Source organism: Cebus imitator, unplaced genomic scaffold (assembly GCF_001604975.1).
Source record: "Cebus imitator isolate Cc_AM_T3 unplaced genomic scaffold, Cebus_imitator-1.0 Scaffold249, whole genome shotgun sequence".
In the NCBI taxonomy this organism is placed as follows: Eukaryota; Metazoa; Chordata; class Mammalia; order Primates; family Cebidae; genus Cebus; species Cebus imitator.
Genome location: NW_016107564.1, coordinates 2,503,352 through 2,519,885, shown reverse-complemented (window position 1 = coordinate 2,519,885; position 16,534 = coordinate 2,503,352). Strand labels below are relative to the sequence as shown.

The following is a 16,534-nucleotide window of genomic DNA, read 5'->3' as shown; positions in this document are numbered from 1 at the left end:
TCCTTTATGGAGCTCTGTTTCCTCTTCTGGAATATGAGGTGGGCAGAGAAAGTTGATTTCTAAAGTTTCTCCTAGCCCACACGTGGATTTTACATAATCTCTGGAAATTGTCTCTAATAGAGTAGTTATTGTTGCAGGCCACTAGAGGTCAGTACCTTAAAAAGTAAACTGGAGTCTCCTGTCTTCAAAGTATGCCTTGCAGCGAAAGCAAAAATACTGTTTTCTTGTCTTGGTTAGGAAGAAACATTCCCAGAGAAACAGTTTTCTCTCTGACATATTAGAGCTTGTAAGATGACATTTCCAAACTCTGGCAGAGCATTCACTGCAGAGTTCACCAACAATCTTAGCGTGAGAGATGGAAGGAGCAGAAGGTCTGGCCCTAGCTACTGAAGAATGTTTGGTTTCTGCAGAGACCTGAATGCATTTATAGCTGTGTAACAGGAGGAAAGAAGAACTAAAAATGACTCTTCTGTTGAGCAAGCACCTCACTGTTTCCAAGGGGGTGCTTGCCCCGATCTGGATACTGAGAATTAAAAGTTAAATATGTTTTCGGACCAGCTCTTCTCTCATAAATGTGGTAGGGAAGGCACAGTTTTTTCCCTTTCCCTGAGTTCCTGCCATTCTGAAAGACAGGAACTTGCACTCTCTTAATAATTTTGTGGCTTACCTCTCAATGGCTCCTTCTGGTGGAGAGAGGAGGAGGGATTTCTCTGATTGGTGAGATGGCAAGAGTCTGGCAGTCTCTGGGCTCTGTGTCACTATTGGGAATGGGCTGTGTTTAAGTCACTTGTACGTGTGGCCTCTCTTGGATTCTGTGAGACTTGGGAGGAGGCAGACCTCTGTTCTCTTTGAGGCTGAACGGAAAAGTTTCTGTTCTGGGAGGATCAGGTCTAGATCTAGAGGCAACCACCAGGAAGTTTGTTTTAGCCTCATCCAAGTTGCTTTCTCTAATTTGATGCCACCAGTAGGAAGACCAGTATTTTGGTCTGTATGTAGCTTCTATGTGCATTTCTCAGTTGGCTTGGCACTCTCAGGGTGAGGAATGGGATTAAATGGAAACCCTTCTCAAATCCTATCAGTGGACGTGGATTAATATTGTCCTCTCCCAACCCTAATGACTGCAGGCTTGTTTGTGATGTTGTTGCTATGGGGTTTATGTAAGTGTAGGGCTCAGGGTTGTCCTTGGGGACACGGGACCAGGAAAAGAAGACAAATATAGGCCTCCTTCATTTATCAACACCGTATGCAGCTGAAACCAAACTGAAATGAATTTAAGAGGCAAATAGTAGAAAAGAAATCATTCAAATTTAACTTGAGGAGTGTGTTGGAGAGAGATGTTTTGTTATGCTTTGCCTAAGTCATGGTAGTTGTGAAAAAAGAGTTGGTCTTAAAACTCAGGCCTCTTTTGGTACCAGGTGGTTCTGTGTCTCCCTAGCTGCTTCCCTTTACCTTCCCTCATCCTGTTACCTCTTCATTCACAAGAGAAGAAAAGCAAACAGAAAAGATCTCCAATTGTCCCAATAGTAATTACATTCGTTTATATAGATATTTCTTCATTCATTCATTCATTCATCCTATCAGTATTCACTAGGCTTTGATTATGCACCAGGCAGTTTCAGGTACAGGGAACTAAGCAGACAAGACCCCCTTCCCTTCTGGGACCAACATGTATTTGAGGGTTGACCAAATACTGTGACAGATGATGTCATTGCCTCTTCCATATCCCTTGCATGAAGCAATTCAGGGTGCTTTGGTAGATTTTTAACTGTCTTATCTCCATCTCTGTGCCTAAAGCTTTTTTTCAGAACCCTGAAAATCCACTTTACCTGAGCACCAAAGGCACCCCAAAGTGCTGGAAAAATATTGTTTCTAAGAGTGGTTCTCAGCCAATGACTCTTGGAAGTTGGTCTTTAAATACTCCAGCTTCCTCCCTTTTTAGGTGAGCTGATTCTGGGGTGTGTGTTATCCCGTTCTCCCAGCAGCTCTTCAGGATGAGCTTCAGTCAGCCACCATGGCAAGTAGCTTAGAACCACACACGTATTGTTGCTCTGTTGCTTCCTCACTGCTGTATTGGTATTTTCTGCAACTCCCTCATGACCACTTATACTCAGATCCTTGCCTCAGAGTCTGCACTTGGGGGAAATTTACTAAAATCATCATTTGTACATATATTATTACATTTTGTTCTTGCAAAGACCATGAACTGAACACTGCAGTGCCTACTTGATGACACGCTTTTGGAAAAAACAAAACTGCCTACATCTCCTGCCAATGGGCTTTGATCAGGCTACTGTGCTTTACACCAGCTATTCACAGTCCCAGCTGATGGGACCGAAGGAGGGTGTGGATCAGTTGCAGCCAGTCCCCAGGCTGGCTCTTTGGTAAACAGGGGCCTGCCAAGCATGAGATCCTCAGTCGGGGGATTTGAACTGAGCCATGAAGAAACAGTCAGCAGGAATTGAGCAATTGGAGCTGAAGCAAAGAACATGCCATGAACTAGAGCTGCACTGGGAGATGCCAGCAGAGGTTAAAATGATGAGAAATCAGAATCCATGAAGTAGAAAAGACAGATACAGGGTGAGGAAACCTGTGAGTGGTATGAGAAGCCCATGAATGCGAAAGAAGCAGAGACATGAAGCAGAGTGGAGTCCAGTTCTTCCTGGGGGCCAGTGTTGGGATCTACCCTGGCCACCACCAAGGCCCTGGAGGGCTTTTGGAGCCACCCAGATTGAAGTAATGGCCAATAAGCCCTGGTCCAAGCAGAACTCCAATACCCATTACTTCTGCTCTGATTTTCCAAAACATCTATTTCAGAAGGCAGTTGCCAAGTTTTGCTTTTAATTGGGGATGCAAAAGTAGATATATCCTGCCTATTGAATTAGAGTACAAGAGATTCCCAACTTTCATTAGAACTGGAAGGGAAACCACAGGCTCATTTAATTCAGGGAAAGCAAGTCAATTTCATCTCAAGGGTGGATGCTTGTTGATGGACGGACCTGGAGACTTGGTTTACAATTCTGAGGTTGCCCTGGGGCGCAGTGGAAGCAATGCTGATATCTATTAGCAATGTCTGCCACGAGTTAAGAGAAAGCAACTTACTTTCCACCATCCAACCAGTGTGGAATCAGAGGCTTACAGGATTTAGGTAACTTGTCTCAAAGTTACACAAAGCTGATTATTGGAATTCCTGAGGCTAGATCTTTTCTTCTGACTTTCCACCCAAAAGATTCTCTTATGGCTTTCTCATCTAGCCAACTTTGGCCCCTTTAAAACAATTTTGGGAAGCTAGGAACCCCTTCCCTCTTGTTATATGAGAAAATATATGCATGGCCCTCTGGAAAGTTACTTGGACTCAAATTTATGTTTTTGTAGGTGAGTTTTAGGGGAGCAGAGTTGCCAAATTTAGCAAATAGGAATACAGGATACCCAGTTAAATATTTGAGACACATTTATACTAAACGATTATTATGTGAAATTTATTTTTGAATATTCTGAATTTTATCTGGCAACGTTAAAGGGGAATTAGGTGGGCAACTCCTTGTGTGGACATGCCTTGATATATTGATGTATATATGGCGCCTGGGCCCTGACCATCTCACATACCAACTTTCTAGTTATTATTTGCCAATATTCTGACCACCTAGGACATCTCAGGAGGCTGTGCTTTAATTTTAATTCTGCATGTAGTAAGACCTGGGTGTTTTCTGTAGAAAATCTTTGCAACTCTCTTTATTCTTTTGGAGTAACAATAATAAGACCTGCCTGTTTTCTGTTTCAGTAACAATGGGAATGCTCAGTGGTGCCAAATTTGTTATTTGAAACTGTGGTAGGAATGGATCACAGAGACTTTGTTTTGTGTTGTTTATTTTAGCCAAGGCATCATCGCACAATCTTGTAAAATATAGCACTTTTGTAATGAAAGAGCATCTATGCAACCCCTTAGAGTTTATGATTTTTCTTCTTCTAGCACTAGCAGATCACTTTTTGGAACCCTGACTAGATTGGGCAAGTCTTTATTTCAATAAATTCTGCCACCTCCATGATGGCACTGGAGTGAAGCCACGAATTCAGTCTTCTTCATAGACCTACTCGTAAACGCCTTTGCCATCTGACAAATGCATTGGTTCTGAATGACTTCATGCTGTAGTAACTCATTGGGTTTACAGTTTTGGACTAAGAAAAACTCAATAAAGTGATGTCAACTCAAGCCTCATTTCCTTTCCTGTTCAAGTTAGGAAGAAACAATTTAAAAACATAAACTAGGATTATTTGATTGTATTCTTGCTTTAAAAAATTCTCTGAAATAGACATCCAGGTATGCCACCAGGAAGCTTTTAAAAATGATACTGTGTTTTACACTTCAACTCCTAAGAGTTTTATTTCTCTGTCCTTAGAATTTTTCTCTGAAATTTTTGGAAACAATAATGTGCAAGTAGCCTAAAAGCTTACATAAAAATATTTTAGGTAAAATGAGTAAAATATGTTTATTATAAAAATTAAAAATAAAGATCAAAAGAGTAGAGATTTAAAATTCCCCATTAATATTTTCATTTAGACTTTTTCTATGCATATGTGCAAACACACTTTAAAAATGGAATGGGTGCTGAAAATATTCTTTAGTAATCTACTTTGTTTAGTTAATATTTTGTGAATATCTTTTGCCAGTACATTTTCATCCTCTTTTTTTTAAAGACAGGGTTTCCCCATGTTGCCTAGACTGGCCTCAAACTCCTGAGTTCAAGCAATCCTCCCCAGCAGCTGGGACTACAGGTGCAAGCCCTAGTGCTTGATGGTGCATCCTCATCACTTTTTAATGATTATATCTCATTGGATGAGTACATCACAGCTCACTTTACCCATATTCTGTTATGAGACACAGGCTATTTCTCAATTTTCCATATTATAACCTTTGCTGCAGGGCTCTTTCTGCAATTAAACCTTTGCACACATTATTTATTATTTTCCTGGAGTAAATTCTTAGAAATGGGAGACTTGGTGATTTTTGTATCCTAGAAAAAAATTTTTAGAAATACTGACTACAGTAAAAGGAAATTTGGATGAGTGCATAGTGTCTTGCTCTTCTTGTATACCTTCCAGGATAGGGTCTCTTTAACTTGGAGTGGGAACAGATATCATACCTGAAATGATGACCAGCTATGTGGTTATTTCTGTAAACAAAAGGTCAGTTGGAAAAAGTAGATGTTGGGGACTGAGTGGACTTTGTCACCAGGACAAGACCGTACAGATGTGGTTCACAAGTGGTTCTCAATTCTGGCCCCCCAGGAGACATCTGGGAATGATGGAGATGTTGTTGATTGTGACGACTCACGTGGTTGGGTAGATGCCACTAGCATCTAGTGGGCAGAGGGCAGGACTGCTGCTAATATCCTATGATGCACAGGAGAGCCTTACAAAAAAGAAGGATCTGGCTCAAAGTGCAAGATTATTACTGAATTTAGGAAACAGTGATGTGGAGCTGAAATAAAGAAGTATTGATGGGTCTCTTGAAAACCATGGTACAGCAAATACAAATTTTATACTTAAAAAATATTTTTTTCTCTTCCAAAAGACTCTTCAATTACCCAATATATTTGGCGTGTCTCAGGCTGATCTAGAAACCACATTAGAGGACACACAAGGCCTGTGGAATGTGTGGTCCTACTCGCTCCTGGATTCTGTTAGGATTAATCTTGACAGGAATGTGTAGCGTGTATAGAGGAATTTAGACTGCCTGGATTTTTCTAAGCATAATTGTATAATGATGATGCTAAAAGATTCCCTAGGTTCCTTTTGTAGAACTAAACCAGATGCGAAGGGTCAGCACCCGTCCCTTGGGGCCAATCTCTGTTCCTTGGGCAGAGCAAAGTAGGTTGGTATATTTAGGACTCCTTAGAGTTTGCAGAGCTGCATGGTCTGGCCACACTGAATATTTTGATATGAGTAAGACAGTTGTGATTATGACAGGCTTAGCTCTCAGCTAAGTTTGGAGGAAAATGATGTTTACTAGGATCAAAGGAAGAAAATTGAAGATGTTGCATTCCCCCCAGAGTACAATGATCTTGCTGTGAAAACATGTCTTAAAGAAGAGGTCTTGAGATGCAGAGGAGTTCAGGTGTGTGTGCTTATGACAGGGCATGGGCATTGGAGGTGGATAGACAGAGCTACATTTATTAAGAATAGGATATCCCACATTTATTAAGGGTTGTCATGGGCAAATTGCTCATTGCTCTGAGGCTCAGTATTCTAACTTCTAAAGGGGTAAGAGGAGTATTTAACTCATGATGAGCTGGAAAGCTACTAGGTTAGAATCTTAAACTCCTAAATCTACACCAGCTGCTTGTTGCTTTTGCAAGTTTAGGAGAGGAACTTAGAGAGAAACGCTCTAGCAAACCCTCTGTTCACCACCACAAGGACTTCACTCCAAAATCCTATGCAATTTTTTTGTAAGTGGAGCTGGACCACTTCTGAGACTCAAGAGTTCCTTGTTCATAAATTACACACAGCTCTGGGAAAATGTCCCGTCTGCTGTATGCATTCAAGGAACCAGTAAAAACAGGGAGACAGTTTTATTGCGTAAGTTGTGTGGAGTTTTAGAGAGATTCTAGAGGAGGAAGAGATTCTGGGAGGGGAGCCCTGTGTTGGTTGATTTCCATTGCTCTCACCCTCTTTTCTGGCTCCTATCCATTTTTTATGTTTGTCTGTTCTGCATTTTGCCCAAGAAGCCCATCTCTGTGCACTGCATCACCAAGACTCCCTGGGCACCTAGAGTCATGGGGTTTGATAGGGAGGGGTATAAATAGGAGACTGAAAGGTAGAAAAGGGTGGTCAGGGGATTCACAGTCCTGGCTTCTCTACTTTTGGCAGTGGCTGAGCTCTTCTGCAGGTATAGCTCCTATAGGCTTTTTCAAGTCTCCAGCTCTTCACTGTGCTCTGCAACCACAACTACCTCTCCTCCTTCTCAGGCTTTGGGATGGTGAAGCATTCCTGCTGTTGCTAGTCCTTGGATACCTCAAAATCCCTGCATGATTCTTTTAATCCCACCTACACCTTTAATACAGTTCTTTCATTCGACCTTCCACAGTGAAATCCTTTTGAAAGTGGTCTGCTGTCTTCTGCCTGGACACTGATAGGCACATCCTGGAGAGAGAAGAACCCCCATAGAACTTGGTATGTGGCCTTGAGAGTCTTTTAACTTCTGCATGCTGCTGCTTCCATCCCAATGTCCATACAAATGCCGTTTTTTTTTTGTTTTTTTTTTAGAGGAGAAAGGTGAGAGTGGTGCTGAATTCTCTCTAGAGGTCAGAGTAAGCTACAAACAGGGGCTTTTCCAGAGGATAAAGTAAGGCACCATGCTGAAAGGATCCAATATGGTGCCATTTACTAGCCACCCAGTAAATGTAACTGCTGGTATCATTAGGCAGTAATTGGTGATCTCTCAAGAAAACAAGAAGGAAAACATGAGGCCAGCAATGTAGTTAACAATTGAGGGTGGCTTTTCAATCTCTTCTTTCAGGGCTGTCATTATGTGTTGGCCAAGGGATGGATTGAGTTTACTGGCTCCTTTTTAAAAAAAAAAAACTTTTATTTTAGGTTGGGGGGCACATGTGAAGGTTTGTTACATAGGTAACCTCATGTCATGAGAGTCTGTTGTACAGATTATTTTATCACCTAGCTATTAGGTTGAGTACCCAATAATTATCTTTCTACTCCTCTTTCTCCTCTCACCCTCCACCCTCAAGCAGACCCCAGTATCGGTTGTTCTCTTCTTTGTGTTCAGGAGTTCTCATCATTTAGTTCCCACTTATAAGTGAGAATGTGTGGTATTTGGTTTTCTGATCTGTGTTAGTTTGCTGAGGATAATAGCCTCTGGCTTCTTCCATGTTCCTGCAAAATACATGATCTCATTCTTTTTTTATAACTGCATAGTATTCCATGGTGTATATGTACCATGGATTCTGTCAGTGATGGGCATTTAGATGGATTGAGTTTCTTTGCTTTTGTGAATAGCGCTGCAATGAACATTCACATGCATGTATCTTTATGGTAGAATAATTTATATTCCTCTGGGTATATACCCAGTAATGGGATTGCTGGGTTGAATGGTAGTTCTGTTTTTAGCTCTTTGGGGAATTGCTGTACTGCTTTCCATAGTGATTGAACTAATTTACAATTCCATCAACAGTGTATAAGTGTTCCCTTTTCTCTGCAACCTCCAACTGGCTCTTTTTGATTTCACAGAGACTAATCTCCAAGGATGCTCTTCCCTCTCTTTTTATAATTATCAAAAATAGTTGCATATATTATTGCCTATTCTAGGGTATTGATGTCAAAAATCAGAGTTTGAGGGGAAGAGGAAGTATTTCAGTTGAAAATAATTTATTCTTTCATTAAACGTGGCCGTTGGAGATGAGCCTCATGACAGCCTGTAGGATGAGATCACAGATGCCAGGCTTTTATAGTATGAAATATTTAGTCAATTTTCAACAAATATTATCAAAAATTAGATTATTTCAGGCAAAAATCATTCTAGCAACAGATTTATTTTGCATCATGCAGACAAAATAAATGTGTGTGTGTTTTTTAATATGAAAACAGCTTAGGAAATAACTAGCTAATTTTGTCTACTGACTAATCTCTCTTTCTTGACCTGGAATCTTCATTTTCCTTTGGGAAATGATCTCTTTCTCCTCCTCCCACCCCTGTCCATGTGATTTAGATGAGGTGGATTCTTCTTCAGGCTCTCATGCTAGGTTGTGACGTAAGCCTGGCCAATGGCAAAATCACATTTTTTCGGCCAATTGTTGGTTGATGGATAGGCTCATGATTCAAGCAGGACCAATCAGAATCAAAAGTCTGTCATTTCCAGGTATTTAACTGGAACTATTGACAAACAGAATTTGTTTCTCCCACTAGAACTGCAAAATGCAAACCTGAATTGTTGGTGGCTATCTTTGCAATAAATAAAGGCAAGACTCTTCCTTGAAAGTGAAGCCAGCAATGGGGGGAGCTGTTCTGTAGGATGGAGAGAGATAAGATCCTGGTGACAATGTTTGGGTACCCACATCTGGTTCTGGGATTTTTGTTATTTCAGTGAGTTTCCTTTTACTTGAACTATTCTGAATTAGAGCCTGGCAGTTATACTCTAAAGAATATTGATTAATGTACAAGATGATTATAGGGCTTTCCTGTTGTGACACCTTCCCAATCTGTCTCTGACCACATGTGTAGATTGTGACTGAAAAGAACTTGTCACTAATTAATTCATCATATTTCATCGAGCACATATTATAGCAGTCATCATGTAGAGTCCTGGGATAAAAAATCAATAGGTCAAACAAACTCTGCATTAGACTGACAAAGGTAAAATATATATGAGCAAGGCACCAGCATGGTGGTTAAGAGAGAGGGCTTTGGAGCTTCATTGCCTAGGTGTACTGTGCCACTTACTTCACATATTTTGTAACCTCTCTGCCTGTCAGTTTACCCATCTGTGAAATGAAGAGAATAATTGTTGTGGGAACTGTCTTAATCCATTTGAACTACTATATCAAAATTCCAAAAACTGCATAGATTATGAACAACAGACATTCATTTTACAGTTTTGGAGGCTGGGAAGTCCAAGATCAAGGACCCAGCAGATTGGGTGACTGGTGAGGGCCTGTTTCACCATTCATAGATGGCCATCTTCTTACTGTGTACTCATGTGTTGAAAGGAGGTCTCTGGGGCCTTTTTAAAAAAATAAGGGCACATGTCCCATTTATGAGAGTAGCTCTTTCATGACTTCATTACTTTCAATGGCCCCCACCTTCTAATACCATCCCACTGGTGATTAGGTTTCAACATATGACTTTTGAGGATACAGAAACATACAGACCGTAGCAAGAACCAAGTGAGCTGATACATTTAAAGCAAAAGCTCAAAAAGTGCCCAGTAAGTGTTTGCTATTGCTGCCATGTCTATGCACTGGTTCCCAGATGGCAAGGAAAACACATGTGGTCATCTGTAATTCTCCTTAGACACAGTGGAAGGGGAAGATTAGAGGAAAGAAATTAACTTTTGAGCTGAAAAGGTGAGACATTCTAGGGCAAAGTACCCTAGAACTGCAGTTATCTGCATATCCTTGGATAATAGTTGCATGTGGATGCCTTTTGAAGATGTTACTTAAGAGTTTGCAGAAGCCATAACCTATAGGGTACAATGCGCCATGATAAAGGATGCTTTTATGAATATTAGGTAGAATAACAGCTTTTGCAAGTGATCAAATAATCAAAAGGCTTTAGTAAAAACAACATTTAATAGTTACCATAATTGAAACGTCCAGTGGAAGAGCTGACTATAGGTATGTCTAGATTAGTGTTCAAATGATGACTCCAAGACCTATGTTCTCTCTTTATCTCTCTCACCTGTGCATGGGTGTGTTCTTGAGTGGTATATGCTCTGTGATGATAATGTGGCTGGTGGAGGCTCACAGGCTCCAGTCCAATGGAAAAGAAGGTGACTGTCTTCTATGGATATTAAAGCAAAGTTTCATTGGCTCTGATAAGTCACCTGAATCAATTATTTTGGTGAGTGGAATTCTATACTCTAATTAATTAGGCTAGAGATTTACATACTGGAAGCATTAATTCCACTGAGAAGCTCATAGACTGTAAAGGAAGATGGTCCTTCAGAAGGGGTTTAGGTATGGATACCAGAAAACAATATGAAATACACACCTGATGGCAAAACCTATAGAAGTTCAAGACACCTTTTATAGTGGAGGGACTGGGAGGGCCACTGCTGGTTTTTAAGCTGGGAAATGGCATGCACATTTTCATCTTAAAAGGATATATTCAACCTAGTGTGGAGGATGGACTGAAGGGTTATGGTTGGAAGCAAAGGGCCAGTTACATTTTTCACTGATTGAGGGAAGTGATGATGAAGGTATGAATGACACCTTTTGCACTGGAAATGGAAAGGTGCAATGAATCCAGTATGTGCATTTAGTGGCTGGAAGCATAAGAATTTTATGCTGGCAAAATTCAGTAGGTAAGGGAGGGAAGATGTTTAGATTGCACCTTAGGTTTTTGGCTTTGGTGCAGGGTGGGTAGTGATGCTGTTTACTGGAAGTGGACCTACAGAGAGAGAGGAAGAGAGAAAGCTAATGAGTGGCTTGGATGTTTTTATACTTCCAAATTTCATGCTGATATATGACTCCCAATGTTGAAGGTGGGCCTAGTGGGAGCAGTTTGGGTCATGAGGGTGGATCTCTCATGAATGTCTTGGGTCTGTCCTCATGCTAATGAGCTCATGTGAGATCTGGTTGCTTAAAACAGTGTAGCACCTCTCCCTCACTCTCTTGATCCCTCTCTCACCATGTGATAGGATAGTGGCTCCCTCTTCATCTTCCACCACAATTGGAAGTTTCCTGAGGCCTCACCAGAAGCAGATGCTGGCACCATGCTGCTTGTATGGCATGCAGAACTGTGAGCCAAAATAAACCTCTTTTCTTTATAAATTACCCAGCCTCAGGTATTCCTTTATAGCAATGCAAATGGGCTAACTCAACTCATATCTAAAATTTATTTATGTTCATGATCTTTTACACAGAATGTCAGAAAAAAAGTATATTTAGAGTTTATGGAATCTATATTTTATCATAAGTAACACTATTCACAGTGATAAATGACCTGGAAATGCCCTTGTGCATGCACAGGCACAAAGAAACATGCGTGACCTGAAAACATGTAACATAGTCACATGTGTGTTCATGTACACACAGTATTATATTAGCCTCATTATTTCTTTTTTCTTTGTTTTTCCCATTTTTTCTCATCTGATTTTTACTGCTTCTTTCTTTTTGTATCTTATTTATCTTTCTAAGTGGCTTTAAACCCTTCCAGAACAAGATGATATATAGTCAATAAAATTGCTTAATACATATTCACTACAAGTCAGCCTTTACAAAGAATGATTGGAACGAGATTTGGAATTTTTTAAACCAAAATTGTTCTGCTACTTTCTTTATGCAAGTATTTGTGAATGTGGATAAACTGTATCTGCTATTTTTTAAGAGTAAAAGACACCTACATTTTCTTAAGATTTTATTTTATTTTATTTTTAGTACCAAAACAGCTCTTCCTTTACCACGTCAGTTCTCTGATCCCAATTTCCATCCCACCAGATATTTCAAAATGAAATTCATCTCTGGGCTTCAAACCAATTAAAGGAAATTCAGTTTTAAAAGCTACTTAAAATAGGCTTTGTAATAAAATAAACATTCAAAAGATAAGTAAACAATGTTCAAAAAATGAATGCATTTGTGGATTATGATCAGAAGAAAATTTTAATCACAGTAATCTGTAGTTCATGACTGTCTGCAATAACTCATCCATTTCCAATTTACCCAGCAAATCCTATAGTCTTCAAAGGGCCCATATGTTTATTTTCCCCAGATTAGTTACTTTTGTTGGCTGTTTTTTTTACTTTGTAGCTTGGAATTCTATCTTTGGCTGTTACCTGTAAGCAGGTGACTATCTCAAACCACCTTTGCTCTCTCTTTCTTGTCTAATACTCATTTTTCTTGGTCTCCTGTACCCATGTCTTGACTCAGAAGGAGAGCCACAAGTGGACAAAGTGTGGCAGGCAGATGAAGACAATGAAAGCAAGATAGAGTTGAAGGACAGGAAAGGTAAGCATTGCCCTTACACACAACTGCTAGATCATTGCAACTTTCATCTGTGGTAATGGCAGTTCTGGAATACACATGGTCTCCACATTTTCTTATGAATAAATTCCCTAATTCTCAGGCTGGCTTTCAAAGCTCTTACAAATATGGTCAATTGATTCTCCTTTTGGGTCTCTCTTCTCACTTTGTCCCTGTCATTACCTCTGTCTCAATTGCCCTTTCCTCCAACTTGTACCACTCCAAGTCCCAACCATCACTTAAGGCCCAATGAGCAGAGAGGGTTTCCCTATCTCTTCTCTCTGACATTCTAATTTGGATGTAAACATTTCCTCTTATTTCACAGCATTTTGCTCTTATTACCAGCTTAGAACTTAGCATATTTTATCATGTTCTCTTTCAAAATTATAGGTATTTTTCTGTGTGGGAATGCCATTTCCTTTCTTGTATCCCTAGAAATCTACTAGTTGTAGATATACTATTAATGTGTTAATCTTGATATTCTTCTGTCTTCACAGAATCTAGCATGGTGATTCAAACATAAGAGATATAAGAACTATTTATAAGTCATGAGCAGAGAAAGGAATACATAGAAAGAGGATTAAAAGTTACCAAAAGGAAGAGATTAAGGGACTACTATTACCATAAACCAAGATAATGGTAGATCAGACAGAATCATGGAGGAGATTAATTGAAGAACACAGTTCAGTGAAGAACAAGATGCTGACACAAGCAAAAGTGGGACTAAGGGAGGTAGGAGACTTGGAAGGGATGTCTATTTACTCAGACATTTGGTCTCTATCCTTCCTTTTCCTGTTCATTGCTCTCATCAGCTTACTCATAAGTCAGTGAACATACGCCTTGCTTTATTTGAACTAAATGCCTAGCAGATCCATGAGAAGCAACGTCTTACCACAATGTAAAGTAGTTCCCATATTTATGAGAAAGCTATTAGGACAAATGTTTGTCTTGGGAAACCATCACACTAAAGGATTTAGGAGAATCACCTGCTGGCTGTTTCTGTTCATTTCAATCTTCATCACCCCTTCCAGGCCTTCTCTGTGTCTAGATTTTTCACCCCTTCACTGTTGAGAATACTAACAATGCATTGAGGGTGCAAAGAGAATGCAGTGCCAAATTCCTCATTCTCCTTGCATCTATCACACCCACTTAAACACATACACCTTGGCATGATTAGTATTTTTCCATGTGTAAAAGCTTCTCTGGCCCCAGCCCCAGGAATAGCAGACCCTGTGTGCTTTTAGCATCAAATCCATTTGTTTGCTACGGTGTTCATCACACTGAATTGTGACAGTTTGCTCACCGCAAACTAGCCTGTATGAAAGTAGGGGCTTTGTCTTTACTCATTATTAAAGCTGATTCAGCACTACAGTGTCTGATCTTTACAGGCTCCTTAAAGAGGAGTTGAGTGAATATATACAAACATGAATAAATAATAAAACATAAGACATTTATCATTTCTCTTTAGCTTACTTGAAAAATAGTTAGCATCTCTTACCTTTGGTTTTTGGCTTCCTATATAGCCTTTCGAGAATTGTCAAATATTTTGGGATGTTATGTTTCTCTTAAATAACAGACTAAAATATAATTTTTGAAGATTTAATGAGGCAATATTATTGCCAACTGGCTTTATCACTCAGGGCATTTGATAGAAAATTTGTTAACAGTGTCTTTAATTTGTTTAAATATTTATGAACATTGCTTTCAAGAGAATTTGTATCTGGGGCTATTCTTTTATAGAATTCATTTTGTTGTGTGGTTTCAACTTTTCTGTGTTTCATCTTGTTTTTAATAAATTCTGCTAGAATTGTCTTCAAATGCTTTAGAATCAAAGTGAGAGCCTCTTTGGATCCCATTCCTGCTTGTTCCACTTTCTGGAACCCCAGATTCAATCAGAGTATCCACCACAGGGATCTTGGTCCTGATCACAATTCGTCATCTTCTGATATGGAATCTAGGTAGTCTGTGTCAACATATAAGAGAAACCCAGAGAATAAGCTGTCTGCCCAACCTGGGTCTGAGAAGAGGCCATTCTGGTCTGTGAAGAAGATCTCCAGCCAGACTTCATCTTCTGGCTGCAGATAGATGACTGTGGACCCCGAAGCCACATCATGGTTTCCTGTGTTGGCATCGAAGGTCTTGATCCGGTACTGCCCATTGTGCACCAGCCCAATTGCCAGATGCTTATTAGCCAATGTGATATCATAAGAAAAGTAATAGATCCCTGGGAAAGCACAGATGAACTTCCCTGTGGCAGGGTTGTAGTGCTCTCCCTCATTGAAGAGGACCTTGTTAAATATAATAGGTAGTCTTTCTTCTGGGTAGCTGGTTGTGATGCCAACAGAAAAGGCGGATTTGAGCACTATGCTTCCACACCTGCAAACTCCAGGCAGCCCTGGGTCCCCTTTCTCTCCTCTGTCTCCTTTTGGTCCAGGAGGACCAGCTGGACCTACTTCTCCTTTATCTCCCTCTGGTCCCATGGGTCCTTTCTTCCCATTCTCTCCTTGGTCTCCTTTCTCACCGGCGAGACCCAGTGGTCCAGTCTTACCTCTCAAACCTTCAGAAAAAGTATGTAGTTTAATTAATAGTTCCTCGAAATATATAATCACAAACAATATACCTACATGGTTCTAGCATGTCCCAACCTTGTCTTTTCAGGCAATCTTTAACAGTGTACTACTAAATAATAAGCTTTTAAAACATCACTGGTGCACTAACAATAAAAACAGAAAATCTGCATCAGAAGTTAAGTCAATTTTCCTGTATATGTAAGAAATAATTTAAATCCTGACTAATTTAACATAATTAACTCTCACTTTGATGATGGATCACTTGCCACTGTATTATTCACGTGTGGGTACTGGGCACTACAGGAAGAGTTCGATGACCATGATGACATTATTTCTCAGAGTGACCCCATAGGGGCAGATAGAACCAGGCAAATCCCTAGAGGCTATTTAGTCTCATGCCTCATTCTATTTCTGTTAGTGATAATAATAAGAGAATTAATCGAAATTAGATTTGTTTATATTTATGAACCATTTACTGTGTTCCAGGGACAGTGTTAAATGCTTTATTTGCATGTATCATTTAAGTTTCACAATGACTTTATGAACTAAGAATTATTATTACTTCCATTGCAGATGAGGAAGCTGAGCCATAGAGGAGTTATTTTACTCCAGAGAAGAGAACTAGTGAATGATGGAACCGTGGTCTGACCTCATGCCTGCCTGACCCTGGAACCAGAGAATGTGACGGGAGCATAAATTATTATGTTTTTCTTTTTTCTATTTTTTGAGATGGAGTCTCACTCTGCTGCCCAGGCTGGAGTGTAATGGCGTGATCTCGGCTCACTGCAACCTCTGCCTCCCGGGTGCAAGCGACTCTCCTGCCTCGGCCTCCTGAGTAGCTTGGATTACAGGCATGCACCACCACATCTGGCTAATTTTTGTATTTTTAATAGAGATGGGATTTTGTCATGTTGGCCAGGCTGGTCTCAAGCTCCTGACCTCAGGTAATCCACCCGCCTTGGCCTTCCAATGTACTGAGATCACAGGCCAGAGCCACCACACCCGGCCAGCGCGAGTATAAATTCTGAAGTGCATCTGGCACATAGTGAGGGCCCAACATGCTACAATAACCAAAAAACAATGACTGCCACCATCATGCAATAGTTTCTTTTGTGAGGAGAAAACTGAGTCCCAGACAGGTGGAAAAAAACAAACAACTTGCTTCTATAGCAATGCTGGGACTAGAATCCAGGCCTTAGTCTAATGATGTTTCCCATTCATCAAAATGCCTTTTACCTTTGGGGCTGGAGTCAAGAATCTTGAATAGTGTTTGGTTCT

The 16,534-nt window shown here is 40.2% G+C and overlaps 1 protein-coding gene across 4 annotated transcripts in view; it reads right to left on the bottom strand.

Moving 5' to 3' along the window:
- Window positions 1-11,549: 11,549 nt before the first annotated feature.
- C1QTNF7 (C1q and TNF related 7) overlaps window positions 11,550-16,534 on the bottom strand; it is a 109,863-nt gene continuing 104,878 nt past the window's right edge. For all 4 annotated transcript variants that reach the window (XM_017498714.1, XM_017498716.2, XM_037727933.1 and 1 more), the window contains exon 3: window positions 11,550-15,243. In XM_017498714.1, the coding sequence (XP_017354203.1) occupies window positions 14,612-15,243 (632 nt within the window). In that variant the 3' untranslated portion in view covers window positions 11,550-14,611. The remainder of the gene's footprint in view (window positions 15,244-16,534) is intronic.